A 16388-nucleotide genomic window follows, 5' to 3' on the forward strand; every position below is an offset into this window, starting at 1 on the left:
GGGGGGGGGGGGGGAGGGAAATTGGAAGAACCCACTTTTGAAGAAGGACAGGATCAAAGTAGAGAATAGAACAAATGGAAGGGGGGATAGGAGGGAGGGAAATATAGTCAGTCTTTTACAATATATCTACTATGTTATTGTTCTGCATTAGCTACACATGTACAACCTAGACTGAACTGCTTATCTTCCCAGTAAGGGTGAGTGACAAGGGAGAAAGGGAATGAATCTTTAATTCAAAGTTTTAAAATCAAATGTTTAAATATATATATATACACACACTATTATTAATACTATTTTACATGTAATTGGGAAATAAGATATACAGGCACTGGGGCATAGAGATCCACCATGCCCTACTGGAAAAGTCGAAAGGGGTATGGGAGAAAATATGGGAGACAGCAGATTGGAGGAGGGGATATCCTGTGGGACTGCTATTTTGGGGCGGTGGGTAGGGGAAAAACAGGGAGAAAATTTGTAACTCAAAATCTGGAGTAAATGAATGATGTAAATCAGAAGTTAATAAAGCATTTGAAAAATATAAAAATATATATATATAGTTTACTTGCCTTATAAAAATCCTTAGCTCCTGATCTAACAGATATTCAATTAGAATGCTGTCTCAGGAAAGCAGGGGAGCAGTTGCAGATTTGGGGGGGCTGTCTGAACGTCTAACGCCTGCCACTGGGGCTCCCCAATCCGTGTCTCCCACTTGTAGGTACAACATACAACCCATGTCTTCACACTAGGGGTGGAGGGTGCATGTGTTCTGGGGCTGAAGGCCAAGGGAAAAAAGGGAGCTTCCAATTAAGCTCTGGCTGTGGAGCTTGCTTTGCTGCTGTGCCAAATATCCAGAAAAACCACGGCACCTGGCCCATAAGCGTTTTGTTCTAGAGGCACAGGACCCCAGCTTTACCTCAGTGACACAAAACAAAGACTCAGAAGAGGCCAGTTACCCAGTGGACCCAGTGCTAGCTAGGTCTGGAATCAGGAAGCCCTGAATTCAAATTCATTTTCACAACCTGAATGGCTGTGTGACCCTGTGGCAAGTCACTGCATCTCTGCTTCAATATGGGATAGTAACAGCCCCTAACTCCCAGGACTGCCGTGAAGGTCAAAGATCACACATGCATAAAAAGTACCGAAGCCCAACACCTGGCACATGGAGGAGAGGCCAACCTTCCCATCCTCCCCCACAGGGCTAACTGCTCCCTGTGCCTCCAGAGCCCTCCCTAACCGGGAGGCGCCAGTGGTCCAGAGAGAAAGAGGGATGTAAGGGAAAGGGGAGTCTTTGGGGAGAGGCGGCTGCACATGTGCTGGGGAGGCGGGAGGTGGGCCATCTGCAGGGAGACTGCGTAATTCAGCCCTTGGGCGCAAAGGAGGCCAAGGAAAGAGGCAGAAACAGGAAGAATGAACAGGAGAAACAAAGGAGGGGAGAGGTCGGAGGGGTTGGGGTGAAGGGAGAGACATCAGACAAAAACCTAAGAAAAACGCCCACTGCCGGCCCATCCAGTGCTAGAGAGCTCAAAAAAGCCAACAAAGGGGCTGAGTAACAGAGAGTCAGGAATATGGGCAGAGAAGCCCAAGGAGTGACCTGCATATCAAACTTTACAAGCTTAAGAAGCAAATGCAGCAACCGTAAGATAAAGTAAAATAAAAATCCTGTGAATTCTGAAAAGGATGTATTTGCAATGGGATTCTTAGAGGTATCCCACACTGGTTAACAGCCACCAACAGTTAGCAAGAACAGTGCTGAGATTTTTGCTAATCTACCATCAATTCTATTTAGAAATGGTGAGGATGATGAGGTTTTCTGATCAAGTCACAAAAATCAGAGAACCCATAGACAGGAGCACCTTGGGCCATTGCAAGCTTTCCACATTTGACATTCAGGGTCACACGTGGGACTGGGACCCTGACCTCAGGGGGGCCATGTAAACTTGCTCAATAAACTCATGCCAAATGCACAGCTTCCGTTCATTTAATCTGAACAAAAAGCAAAAATACAAATTGTTTTAACTATTGGTTGTTTGGATACTTTCAATGTCCTAAAGTTCCCAGAACTGTAGATGCAAGGCTCAAGTGAAATGAAGACTGAGGCAGGGTCTTCACACCTGACAATCTGGTGCTGCTTCAAAATGCACATCAGAGCGCTGCAGAACAAGGCCCTTTTTTCATGTGCACATCACCTTTTTAGAGTCAATCATTAAAAAAAAAAAACAAAGCCAAGCAGGCAGCTAGGCTGAAAGGTTCCTGGGACTGCAGAAAGAAGAATTACGAAATACCTACTGGGTTCAACGCAAAATGCTAGGGAAGAGGAAAAATAAAAGTTTAAAGAAATTTATCTTTAGTTTCTTATATAAAGAGATTTATATTATTACATAAAATAAATTTAAATTTAAATAAAAGACCATGGAAATCATGATGGAAATGTCCTCATGGGAATCACAGAAACCTCTTCAGTGTTTTAACCCTACCATGTGAGTAGCTCCAGCTCCACAGGAGGCCAGAGCCAGCAGAAAAACAGGTTAATTCAATCTGGAAACAAGGGCATGTTTCTGAGAAGTGAAGAAATGCCTGTCTGAGGCCAAACCAAGAGCAAAGAGAGGCTTCTGTAAAAGGGGCATCTTATCTCACATTCAAGTTCATGGGGACAGTGAGATTACAGGGGACTAGACTAGGGCTGTCACTCTGATCAACAAGAAAATACTTCAATTTCACATAAAAAGCATCTTGGGTAACATTTAAATAAATTAGACTTTTGGGAATTAATTCATTTTTCCTCCTGGCCCTCAGAGCATACTTATAACTTTATTCACTGGGCTTTTGTCCCAACTGGTGGCTGACATCACTGCAAAGATCACTGGCAGCCTTCATCTCTAGCCCCAGAACAACGATGGAAAAGGTGTGACAGCAGAGTCCTGGGAGATGACAGCATACGAAGCGCGGTGGGCTTTGCCTGGTCTAGAACACGGACCATGGTGGGCTTGCCTGGTCTATCTCTGTAGGATGCTAGGTAGGGTAGAAAAGCTGGCAAAGGGTGGGGACCGGGAAGAGAAAGCAACAGAAAGGGTGGAGCTGGGTGTGGTCATATACCCTTACTGTCCTGCTGGATACTGGGGACTGCCCTGCTGTCCCACCATCACTGGCATCAAGTTCATGTAGAAAAAAACAAGACGAGCCTGCTGCTACACTGATGCTCACGCCCCTCTCTCTAGAGGGAGAGTTATTCAGACATGCAGAAGATGACAAATAAAAAGGCAGACGCCAGGCTCCCCACAGAACACAGCAGCCATGCAGGCCGCCCCCCAGGCTGCAAGGTCACATCAGAGCAAAGCTGCAGGGCACCAGCAGAGCACAGCGAGGCTGAAGCCAGAGGACTCAAGTCTGCGTTAGGGCTCTGCTCATTCCTACCCGTGTGGCTTTGACCAAGTCACCTCCCATCAGAGGACACTGTCAACTGCAAAAGAGCCGGGACTAGGTGAAGTCTAGGGATGGTTCTGAATGAGCTTATCCAGCCAGAAGTGAAACGGCCAAGAGCCGCCAGTGAAACGGGGGCCGGGGAGGGGCTTTATGGCCTGCATGACTCGGGATGCCCAAGGACAGTGACGAGTGAAGGGAAAGCCTTTACAATGTCAGGAGAAGAAAGCTTTGCCACATCATACTACAAGGAGGAGCGTCTGTGCGCGGCCTGACACAGGAATCACCATCCGCACGGGAGGAGGTGGTTGGGAAGGCAGCTTGGCTGTGCCCGGAGGTGCCAGTGCACCCAGCCTCCCTCCCGCCCTCCCGCCAGCCCGCTCACTTGGTCAGCTGTCCTTTGTTTTTGTTGTTGTCCACTCCGTTGTAGGTCACGGCGGCCAGCTTCCGGCTCCTGTAATTCTCATAGTGCACGTTGTTCGTCACATCCTTCAGGTCCTGCATGTGGGTTCTGTCATGATAAGGACAACAGCCAGCATTTGTTCCTGCTCTCACCACTTGGCTTGCCCTAGTCTTTAAGAGCTGAAGCCCCCGGGGCTCGACAATCAACACTGATTTCCCCAAACTCGGCCCCACCACCACATAGCTGGTGCAGCAGTACTAATTTGGTGAGATTTCCAATAAGGGATGTTAGGGTTACAGGCAGCTGCCAAATGGGAGGGTCTGTGAAGGGCCACACAGCGGCCTAAGAAGCTGCATGCTCCGAGGGAAGGTTTTCACCAATTTAAATTCCATAAATCATCACAGAGACATCACCAACTGCCAAAGAATTAGAATTGTGGGATCAAGGTCAAGACTGGAAGGGACTGCACAGCTCTTCTTGTCCAACCCACGGCAGGAAAGTTTGGGAAGCCCAGATCACATGACTAGAGACCACACCCATGGTGCAACAGTAACTTCATGGTCTGCGAAGCACTTTTCAGCTAAAGTCTCATTTGAGTCCCATAACAACCCAGGGAGGCAGACGTTATTATGCCCATTTTACAGATGTGGAGACTAAGGCTGAGAACCACGAAGTGACTCACCCAGGACCATATAGCTTGTAAGCATTTGAAGTCAGATTTGAACTCAGGGCTTTTTTGTCCCCAAGTCCCACATTCTATCCATTCTACTATGTGGGGGAGAATGGCCAGGCCTGTAGCAGTGAGGCCCCCAGTACCCACTAGAAAGAAAATCACTCCAACTCTGGCTAAAAAAGTTCTAATATGACACAAGATTCTAGTGATGCCCACCCGCTCCTCTGACATGGACGCTCACCTTTTCTAAAGAAGAAAACAAATGGCCATTTTCAATTTCCCTTTAAGAAGAACAGAAAGTCATGGAAGAAGCAACGTGATCACCTCCCCTCAAGTCATTGAGGCTTGGACATTATTACTTCCACCTGGAAACCCCTCTGGGCCTCAGTTTTCTCATCTGTAAGATGGGGATAACAGCCCCCACCACCTTTCAGGGCTATTGTGAGGATGAAATGAGCCAATACTCACAAAGATGGGCCGCCAGCCTTCCGTCAGGGGCCGAGGGCCGCCAGTCCACCTTCAGCTTCACTTGGGCCCCAATCAGAGCCCAACCTGTGACTGAGCCTGGCTTAGCAGAGCTGGAGGGGGCCCTGCTCAGGAAGTTCTACCCCAGCAAAGCAGCACCCAAGGCTGCTGGTCAGTCTCACCAGCCTCAATATTTCTTTAGTGTTTTCAGGTCAACATCAAAGTTTTATCCCTAACAAGTATATTATAAACTCCTAAAGTACAGGGTTTTTTCCATTTCCTTTACCTGCCTTTATGACATCTAACTACAGGGTTGTACATACAGGGAGGCAACTGTTAAACCTTCCTCCCCCTCCAGCATCACTGCCCCCTGGGCCTTGCCTTCCCCGAGCTGCTCTAGGCTCCTCTGCCCAGCCCCACCCTCACTCTCCCTCCTCATCTGCACTTCTGGGCTTTCTTCCCACCTTCTGCAGGAAGCCTGTCTCTGTGCCTGCCTTCTGAGACTCCTCCTAATGCAGCTTGTTTGTACACAGCCCTTTCTGTCTCCTGCCTGCCCCCATTAGACTGGGAGGAATCCTTGAGAGCATGGACTGTCTTTGACTTCTCTTTGTAGTTCCAGCACAAAGTAGGTAATTAATAAATGCTGGCTTACTGAATGCTGAATGATTAAAATAACAAGTCATAGAAAAGGAATGATAGATGATTGTCACTGAATACCACCAAAAAAGCACAAAGTACCCTCCACATGAAATGGGAGTGAACAGGGCAGAAGAAGAGCCTGACATCTGACCAGAATCCAAAAAGAAATGTTCCCACACTGGCCACATCAATGCCATGTGGGGCCCACTGAGCCCCAAAGCTCATCGCTCCAGCTTCTGAATTCTCTTGCACATTCTGGCATCAAGTTCAAGCTTCAGTCTCTGCCCCAGCCTCACTTGGCGGACAGCCGTGAAAGCCCTTCTCCTATGGCTTCCAGTGAGCCGGTACCTGCAGAGCAAGGCTAGCTGGGTACCCGAGCCGATGAGCCTCTGACAACATCGCGTGTCTGTGCACGAGGCGGCAGCCCCATGCGGGCATCCTTAGTCGATGAGGGAGGCAAGCACTGTTGGCTAACTAACTTTTGGGGCCTTCTTGAATTCCTCCAGTGAATGCCAGTGCTATACATCACAAAGGGAGTCAAGGCCACACCATCTCACACTGGCTCATAGCACCAGAATATCTGAAGGAGAGAATCACCCAACTTAAAACAGGCAACTGAGAATACCAACACCGGCCATCCAAATGTGCCCACCTTCTCCCATCTAAAGTGTTTATGCAAATGATCTGCGTGCATTCATGCAGAGCATCCTTGGAGTCTGACAACAGAGCAGCGCGCCACCCTCTTTACAATCTAATTAAAGGAAAATGGAGAGAACACGAGATCCCCTTGTGCTGGGGCATCCCAGGCACCGGCCTGCCCATGCCCACTGACTTGCTGCTGGACAGTGCAGGCTACTGCTGTCAGACAGGGCATAAGACAGGCGAGTGCAGGCCTGGCAAAGGGGCTCCTCGTCATCTTGGTGGAGTCTGGAGGTTAAAAGGGCCCCCACAGATGCGGAGGGCCCCCAGATCTCCCTTCTTTGTGACCACACCAAGCTGCAGAACTCTTGAGTTGCCCGCTAAAGGAGCTGGGCCTACACAGGCACACAAGGCAAACGCCTCCTGCCTCTGCTCCCGTGCCCTCCGAGGCTGAGCCACGAGAGGGACAGAGACTCCGGATGGACCATGAGCCGGACCCACCCTCTGGGTTAAATGCTTTGAATGACGCCAAGCTTTTCCTAGAAACAAGGGCCCATCTTTTAACAGTTCTTCCAGGGGGCCGCAGAGATGTAAAGCCTGGAATCAAGACAATGAAAGCCAAGTCACCCAAAGGACAAGGTCCAGTGGCTGTGAGCAGTCTGTCAAATCTGACCAAAGAATTACATGAGAAAAACAGGCTAAAGGATATCATTGTTGTTTGGAAAAGACATTGGGCAGGCCCTACTGGGAGATGGAGGGATCAGTGAAGAAGAGCCTGGATGCAGCTAGCACAGAGCTCATGTGAGGGGGGGCCCCTGGGGAAAGGCTCTAGGGATACCCGGCCAGAAGGTATGGGTGAACTGTGACCTGTACCGAAATTAAGGAGCTGATCAATTTAACTCTAAAGTTCCAGAACTTTACAGACAACTATACTTCTCTCAATACTAGGTCAATCTACTCTACTAGACTTAGACAAAGCTGACACGAGGATTGTCCTTCTATGGTTGGAGGGAAGAGATCTCAGACCCCACCAAGTCCAAAAGACACCTCGACACAAATACTCTAGAATCTGTCCCCCAGGTCCTCAGAGCCTTCCCCCAGAACTCTCCTAAGGGGATGCCCACTATCTCCCCAGACAGTCCTTTCAGGGAACACTAGCTATGAACAGCAACGTTAAGTGTCTCTCTCTGCCACTTTCAATGCCTCTGGTTCCTTCTGGGACTAACTAGAAAGAATCTGCCTAACTCCCTCCTTCCCTACATTCAGATCAAGTTTCAGTCATGCCTGACTCTTTTGACTCCATTTTGCAAGTTTTCTTGGCAAGGTGTTGGAGCTGTGTGCCATTTTCTTCTCCATCTGACATCTCTTCAGACACCTGCAGACAGCTGTCATGTCCCCTTTACTCCAGGATAAACATCACCAGTTTTTTTGCCTAATCTTCAGATGGCATCACCTTGAGCCCCCCTTCCATATCCCTTGTTTTTCTCCTCTGGTTCTCCAGCTGATCATTCTTAAAATACAGTGTCCAGACCTGAACATGTTACCCTTGATGAGGTCTAACCAGGACACGGTACAGTGCACTGAACACTTCTCTAGCCCTGAAGAAAATCTCAAGAGCATTCTCGGCAGCAAGATCACACGGCTACCTCTCACTGAGCTTCTAATTCACTAAAGCCCTCAGATAATTTTCCAATAAAATGTCATCAGGTCATCCTTCATTCAATTTGGGTTTTAAAAATTCTGAAGCTTACAAAATTCATCTGGAAGAACAACAGGTCCAGAATATCAAGGGAATTAATGAAAAGAAATACTAGGGAAGGTGGCCCAGCCAGACCAGATTTCAATCTGTATTATAAAGCAGCAGTCATCAAAACCCTTGGTGCTGGCTGAGGAACAGAGGAGTGGATCAATGGAATGGATTGGGTACACGAGTCTCAGCAGTCAATGACTAGTAGTAATCTACTGTTTGATAAACCCAAAGACCCCAGTTTTGGGGATAAGAACTCACTATTTGACAAAAAACTGCTGGGAAAACTGTGCTATCTAACACCATATACCAAAATCAAGTCTAAATGGGTGCATGATCTAGGCATAGTTTATCTGTCAGATTTATGGAGAAGGGAAGACTTTATGACCAAGCAAGGGTTAGAGAACATTATAAAATGCAAAATGGATAATCTTGTTTATATTAAATTGAAAAGGTTTTGTATAGACAAAGCCAATGTAACCAAGATTAAGAGGGAAGTGGGAAATTGGGAAAGAATTTTTACAACTAGTGTCTCTGATAAAGTCCTCATTTCTAAAATATACAGAGAATTGAGCAAAATCTATAAGGATACAAGTCATTCCCCAATTGATAAATGGTCAAAGGATATGAACAGGCAATTTTCAGAGGTAGAAATTAAAGATATCTATAAGCATATGAAAAAATGCTCTAAATCACTATTGATTAGAGAAATGCAAATCCAAACAACTCTGAGGTACCACATCTCACAGGTCAGATTGGCTAAGATGATATACAGGGAAATGACAAATGCTGGAGAGGATGTGGAAAAACTGGAACACTCATGCATTGGAGTTGTGAACTGATTCAACCATTCTGGAGAGAAATCTGGAATGATGCCCAAAGGGCTATAAATAATTTCATACCCGTTGATCCAGCAATACCACTTCTAGGGTTGTATCCCAAAGAGATCAGAGAAGTGGGAGGAAGACCTGTATGCACAAAAATATTTATAGCAGCTCTTTTTGTGGTGGCAAAGAATTGGAAATTAAGGGGATGCCCATCAATTGGAGAATGGCTAAATAACTTATGGAATACTATTGTGCTATAAGAAACGAGGAGCAGATGGATACAAACTGATGCTGAATGAGAAGAGTAGAACCAGGAGAAATTTGTACACAATCATAGACACAATATATGTGTGATGACCAACTTTGATAGACTGGACTCTTCTCAGCAATGCAAGGCTATAAGACAACTCCAAAAGACTCATGATGGAAGGAGATGTCTACATTCAGAGAAAGAACTAGGGAGAACAGAGTCTGAATGCAGACTGAAACAAACTACCTGCTCTCTCTTTTTCTCGTTTGGTTTTGTTTCCATTTTCCCATTGTTCATCCCATCGGTTACAACCCTTCTTTACAACCTGACTTAATGTCTAATGTGAAATATTTGCAGATCCTATACTTGATTGCATGCCACCATGGGCTGGGGAGGGGGGGCAGAATTTAAAAGTCAAGGGATTGTGGAACTGAATCTTGTAAACTAAAAGTAACAAATTAATGGAGGCAAAAAAAGAAGAAAAATTCTCAAGCTTAACAAGTATAAGCCTCTACATGTACTCCTATTAAACTTCATTTTCTTAGATTCAGTCTGCTATCTCATCTTGACAAAATCTTTATGGATCATATTACTGAACTAGTAGCTGTTCATCCCAGTTGCTGTTGAGTTTGGTTTTTTTTTTTTTTTTTTTTTTTTTTTGGGGGGGGGGTCATCTCTAATACAACAGGGAAACCATTTATACTTTTATTTGTATCAGTAGGTTTTCTCGGGGCACACCAACCAAGGCCTCCTAATAAGCTGACACTGACCTTTTAATGGCTATTCAGTCTTGGGAGTGAAGCCATTCAGACAGCTCTGATTCGGTCTAAATGTACTAAACCACAAGAACAAGCCATCAAATGCTTCGATCCAACCTCAGCAAACTAGCTGTCGCGCTCTCCATGGCAAGATTCCAAGCCTGGGACCGGCCTCTCAGACTGGAAGGCTATGATGATCCTCCAATTCAATCCACGCTGTTCCTGCTCTTCAATTCTGGCTCACTGTCCCTCCACACATCCCAGAGGTGTGCCGATGGGCATCTGAGCCATCGCTCCATCTACTGTCAGGCTGATACCCTCTACATGGTCAAGGAATTGTTAAAAACTGCATAAGCCCTATAGTAGTATGGGCCCTGACAAAATGGGCACAATTTTAGCCACAAAAGAGGAACATCTGATGGGCTTCAGCAGAGACAAAGTCATTCTCTTTCCCTTTGAACTCTGCCCAGGACACGTTCTCCATGATGGAGGGGAAGGAGGAAAATGCTCTGGCTATATCTACACATGGCCTTCTCTTTTGTCCTTGGTAACCTGAGGGCTGTGAGAGGTATCTTCTGAACATCAACATGATGAACAACTTGTTGGAAGATAGCCTCTAAACGGCAGAGAACCCATGGAAAAGAGACTGAAGCACTATCTCTGGCAGGTCATTGAATCATCAGTTAGAACAGAGATGTTGTCTGGTCTAGCCCTCTCATTTTATGGATGACCAAAGAGGCCCAAGGAGGACACACAGGTAGGAAAGAGTACACGAGGGAGCATGGGACCCCAGGCTCTCTGTTTCCAAATGAAGTTACCGAGCTTTCCATGACTGTTTTCCTAGAATTAACCTACCTGAGTTCTAAAGAGTTCCTCATCAAAATACTGAATAAAGACCAGTGACTTAAGGAGCTCTACTCTGCCCATGGAAGGAGGTCTTAGATTAAGGAAGAAAGTCATAGATCTCAATTTTCAACTTCAACATAGAAAAGGTACAATCAGCAACAAAACTGGCTACCATCCAATGCAAAACATCACCCACCTACTCTGTGGGCTACTTTTCTTGACCTAACTAAAGTGAGTCTCTTGGAGCAGAGATTACAACATCTCTGTACAACCAATATATATTAATTAACAGTACAGCACACCGTGAACATTATCACCATCTTTAATACAATTGATACTTGGAGAAATTAGCCGCTTAGGCTTTTCCAGCTTTTAAAAAAAATCTGTTTACTGTTCACACTTACCTTATCAACATGTTTCTTAGAATTGTGAAATCACAATGATCACCATTTTCAACTGCAGGAAAAAGAAAGAATACACCAAGTAAATTCACTTAGGAATACTAAGCTTTCCCAACAATAACTATTAATATTCCTATCAAAAAGACAATGGCTAAGAGTAGTGTTGTTTAAACTAAAGACCGCCCAAAGTTCTAAACGCTCCTAACTTGAGAACACTGTTCAAGTGGAAGGAAATAACATCGTTGGCTCTGCTCTGCGATGACAGACAAGCCATGATAAGGCCAACTGTCTTCTGGATTTCTCTAATCACACCTTAAGTCAAAAAGGTCAAGGGCAAGTGAAACCTGATGCTCCTCTTTATACGGTTTCTGGGTTGACAGAGAACAGGGTTACTTTGAATACATTTTTCACCTTGGGAACTGAACTGAATTTCCCACATCGTCCATTTAGATGTTATGGTATCAGTTACACAAGACCCCAGCACCCAAAAGGACACAGCTTTGAACATGCACACCCAAGATGCTATGGTTTAATCAGGGCCAGGGCCACCCTAGCCATGGCTCCTGTGTCATAATGTGCAAAGACATCATAAGTAAGCAACATCAGTAATGAAACCTCATGTGACCAACTGCTCATCTGTAACACTGCTCCTATGTCTCTGTTCCATAAAATGGGGTTTTACCTAACACCATACCAGGGCACATCTGAAAAGCAATCATTGAGCTAGGATATGGCTAAGGATGATGCGCCCTCCTAATGGCACCTAATATACGGCTTCATTACTTTGGCAGATGCTTGAAAATGCCCAATCTCTACCCCACCGGCAACTCTACCACAAAAAACAACCCCTGTCCGTAAGCAATCTCATCTTCTCTTATTTCTGTCAGGCATACACTTCAATGAAAGCACACATTTCCCCTTACCGTGTATCAGGCTACATTTTATTTGTCATTCAACATGGTTTCATTCTCTCAGACAGAGTTGGAAGAAAAGCGGAAGAGGATTCAATAACCCTCGCTACAATTTAAACAAGCTTTAAGCTTCCTACATGGTAAAAAGGTGCTGGGAAAAATACAAAACAGAGCATGAAATAAAAAGGTAACAAGAAAATTTTAGAGGGCTATAGGAAGTGTGAGTGCAAAGAGAGCGGGCCAAAACAATTAAGCTCAGGGTGGGGCATGGCTCCAGAGGGGCTTGCCACTAGGGATGTGAGCGGGCAGTAAAGCCCTCAGGCAAATCAAAGGGGGAAGAGGTAACACTTCAATGGGTCTATAATCCCAAGGATGTGACCCTCCCTTGTTATACCCCTAAGACCACAAAACTGACCTTCACTGTCAAAGGTCATCTTGTCTCACCCCTCTCATTTTACAGCTGAGGAAACTGAGGCTGGTATTCCATAGGGAAACACATGCCGAGCTGGGACAGGAAGCCAGGACACCTCCATGCTCAGCCAGAAACACCCCACAGGATATTGGGAGGGCTTGCCCCAAGCCCTCTCAATATCTTAGGAAGCCCATTGGCTGTGAGACTGTCACCCTCCTGCTAGGTAAGCAGCCCAGCTCTGTTTTCATGAGTTCTGATATTACTTTGAACTTAACCCCAAATAAAACAAGAATCTCCATACATATAGAACAGAAAAAGAAGATTGTACATGAAATTGTTCCCCTCTGGTCTACCCAGCTCGCTTCTCTTGTTAAACACATGACAAAATGAATACATAGCTTTAAAAACTGTCCTATCAGTGATTTCTTCCCACCTTCCTTCTGATTGTCCTTTTAAATAAATGTTTGAATGACTTTTTTTTTCCTCTTCCCTTTTTCAGGAGGGAGCTACACCAGCCCTAATCCTCTCTTCTCCTTCCCGCCCCCCCCAAAAAAAAAGCAGAAACCAACTAACCTTGGAATAATACATTTCTGTGGCATTTTGTTACCTCATCTGACACCTGTTTTACAGATGGGGACACCAGGGTCAACAGAACCTGAGCTCAGGCTCTCCACGCCTCCCCAGGTCACCAGGAGGGGATAAATGCACTCGCCTCCTCTCTGTGATCATCTTTGTTTCCTCCTCTTCCCCCCAACTCCAGCCCATCCTGCAGAGCGTGGCCCTAGCCTGTGCTCCTTGTGCCTCCTGACATCACCACAAGAGTGAGAGGGATACCCCACGGTGACATGGAAGCTGGCTGCCAAGCCCTGGGTTCCGTAGGCCCTTCCTTCCCCCTCAGAGAAGCCTCGAGCTCTGGGCACCACCCTTGTAGTCCCACACCTGCAAAGACTAAGAATCATCACATTCTAAATGGCAACTGTTATCTCATGACCAAGATGAATGACACAAGACATAAGGAAGCAGTCCAAATCTGTGCAGGCTCCACAAGCAATGAAGCCAAAAGGCCAAGGGGGCAGCAGCTGGCAAGTTCTCCATGAAGATGCCAAGGGAGGAGTGGGCAGAGGCTGTTGTGGGGCACTTGGGGCACTCACGTTCACCTCATGCCATGCTCAATGTGCCAAGCAGAGAGACAAGCCACCAGGAAGGGAATCAGGATGAAAGAGCTTGAGGAAATCCCCCCATGGATGTGGTGGTGATTCAGTGGTCCTCAGACCATGAAATTGTGCAGAAAGTTGCAGAAAGTTGGTGCTTCTGGATAATAAGTTAGGGATCAGATCCTTACCAGAACTTCTCACTTGGACTCATTAAATACTCTCGTAAAAAGGGAAGCTAGGAAATGATGGATTTTAACATTGAATAAATTCTTTTTAAAAATAAAATGAACTCCATGGAGAACTTCTGGCGTCTGCCTAGTCAGAAGAATCAGAAAGGGACCAAAGATACCCTTTCCATTTATTAGAAAGCTGAAGAGACGCGTAACAGCCAAACACCCCAGGAACAAGATCCAAAGGCAAATACTGAATCAGCTTTCAAAGGAGAAACACACAGCACCAAAAGCAATGTTAACTTCGAGGTGAAGTTCATTTGTAAATTAGGACACAAGAACCCAAGCAGTGGCACTTCTCTAGTAGGAAAAGAGCAGAGCTTCACATAAAATGTGGCTGTTAAGGGTGGCTAGGTGGTTCAGGGAATAGAGAGCCAGCCCTGGAGTCAGGAGGACCTGAGTTCAAATCCAGCCTCAGCCACTTAACACAAAAACTAACCATGTGACCTTGGGCAAGTCACTTAACCCCAATTGCCCTACCTTCCCTCTTCCAAAAAGCAAAAATAAATAAATAAATGAAAAATAAATAAATAAAATGTGGCCATCCCAGATCCTCCTGAGAGTCCGTAAATAGAACTGAGAGAAGAGACAAGCTGAGAGCAGATGTGCTGGTACTTTTCTAATGTCGTTCTCATTTGGATGCTGTCATCGATGCGCTAGCCCAATAAATAATCTTAAGCGGCAATGACAGTTGGGAAAACAAAGGTGGGAAAGAAAGCCTGGAAGACAATTTCAGGCCAGAGAAGATAGCACCTCCCCTTGCCTCCCCCCACAAATCCAGCCTCCAGTGTGGGGACCTCTACCACCCTTCAAACAGCCGATTCTACTCTGGCTCAATCAAATTCCCGGGCAGTTCTTTCTAATAGCAAGCCTAAGTTGGCTTCTCTGTGATTTCCTGTGGCTATCTGTTGGCAGAACAAGCCTGAGCTGTTCAAATCCTAGGATACAGCCACCCTGTCCTCCCCCCACCTACACTGCACAGGTCCTTCAGCCTTCCCTCATAAGGCATGATCCCCAGGTCCTTTTCTCCTGTGTTGTCCCTCCTTCCTCTATATGGCCTTCCTAACAGATCTGAACAGAATCTGCCAGGAGTGCTCCAACCAAGGGCAGAACAAGACAGGCCAACTCCCTACTCACCATATCATGCCACTGGGTCATTACTGAGCCAACAGTCCCCTAAATCACTACATCTCACTGCCTGACCAGGACTTCCCATCATGTCTGGGGCTCAAGAAATCAGCTCCCCTGAGAGGCTGCCTGAGCCCAACTCAAGAGGCACTGCAATACATTTCTGTCTGGTATTTTACATGGCTTAGTTCTACAGAGCAGCCAGTAGGTCAGTTTATCTGGAACATAAAGCATATGGAGGGGAATGACGCTGAGCCTGACAAGGTAAGTGGGAGGCAGATGGCAGAAAGCTTTGAAGGCTGATCTGAAAATGGAGCCTCTTTCCTTGAAGTATCCAGGTGCGACTGTGCAGCAGGTGGTGGGAACCTTGGGACTGTTCAAGACGGCCAAGAGCTGGGCTGTGGGCTATCTACCGCAAGTGACCTTGTGAGGCAGAAATCATGAGGGAAGTCAAGAGGGGGTAGTCAGCCCAGACAGAGCCTTAGGGGAAGCGGTCAGCCTTAGGGAAGAGTCTTTTAAGCCTAAATCCAAATATTATCTCTTCATCAACGCCACACTGTCTACTAACTAGAGGTGGGACCATAGGCCACTAAATTAAGCCCTCTGAGCCCCATGTTCATCTGTGAAATGGAACTAACCCCTACTGTGTGTCCCACCTCACGACTGTTTGGGCTCTAGGAGGGTGTTAACATTGTCGATGATGCCTGAGAGCCTCCCACAATGCCCTGAACAAGGGGATGATAAAAACATGATGGTGACTGAGTTTTAAAAAGGATCTGATTTGATACACCCACATATAGCCTCAGAGGCTCTCTTCAATGGAGACACGTCTCTGTTCTACTTGAACAGCACAAAAGCCTCTGCTCAGACCCACAAGTATAATGCAGAGCCGTTCACACCGAGGAGCTTTCCAACCTCATCCGAGAGACAAGGTCAAGGTCAGTCAAGGCATTTGTTGATTAAAGGAGCCAACAGTATTTTCAAGGCCAGAATCAACAGTAACAGATTGAGATCACAAAGGGGAGGAGGAGAGATGCAGCTACAATGAGTAAAAAACATGCACAAAGTGCTAGGATCTGAACGGAAAGGATGTGCTTTTTAGACAGGATGAGAAAAGGAATTCTGGGGGTGAGAAGCAGGAAAAAAAATGGGGGGTAGCAGCAACTGCCATCTATGGATCAAAGAAAGGACCAATGTTGAACAGATGATCCACGTTAAATACTAAGAGACACACTGAGATGAGCCGAAGCTGCCAGAGAACAGACACCAGCCTGAGGAACCGCCAAGAGCTTCTGAAGATTCAAGAAGGCGACCAGGAGAGGAACAGAAGGAGGGAAAAAAAGGATCCAGTTGGCTCAGGGCTGACATGAGGCAATGCTTTTAATCACTCTAAACTGCCCCATCACTGACATAATGTTCTCTCAACTGTCTCTCTCTCACTCACACACACACACACACACACACACACACACACACACACACACACAC

The 16388-nt window shown here is 46.2% G+C and overlaps 1 protein-coding gene across 1 annotated transcript in view; it reads right to left on the minus strand.

Annotated features, from left to right (window-relative positions):
- Window positions 1–16388, minus strand: part of SEPTIN7 (septin 7) — a 47026-nt gene that overhangs the window by 8217 nt on the left and 22421 nt on the right. Inside the window, exons 9-10 of the mRNA XM_069084412.1 lie at window positions 11069–11120; window positions 3803–3928 (exon numbers count right to left, since the gene is read on the minus strand). Coding sequence (XP_068940513.1) covers window positions 3803–3928; window positions 11069–11120 — 178 coding nt within the window. The remainder of the gene's footprint in view (window positions 1–3802; window positions 3929–11068; window positions 11121–16388) is intronic.

The sequence above is a fragment of the Petaurus breviceps genome, unplaced genomic scaffold (genome assembly GCF_028583685.1).
Source record: "Petaurus breviceps papuanus isolate PSGF00001 unplaced genomic scaffold, PetGlider_PUasm1.0 174, whole genome shotgun sequence".
Taxonomy (NCBI): Eukaryota; Metazoa; Chordata; class Mammalia; order Diprotodontia; family Petauridae; genus Petaurus; species Petaurus breviceps.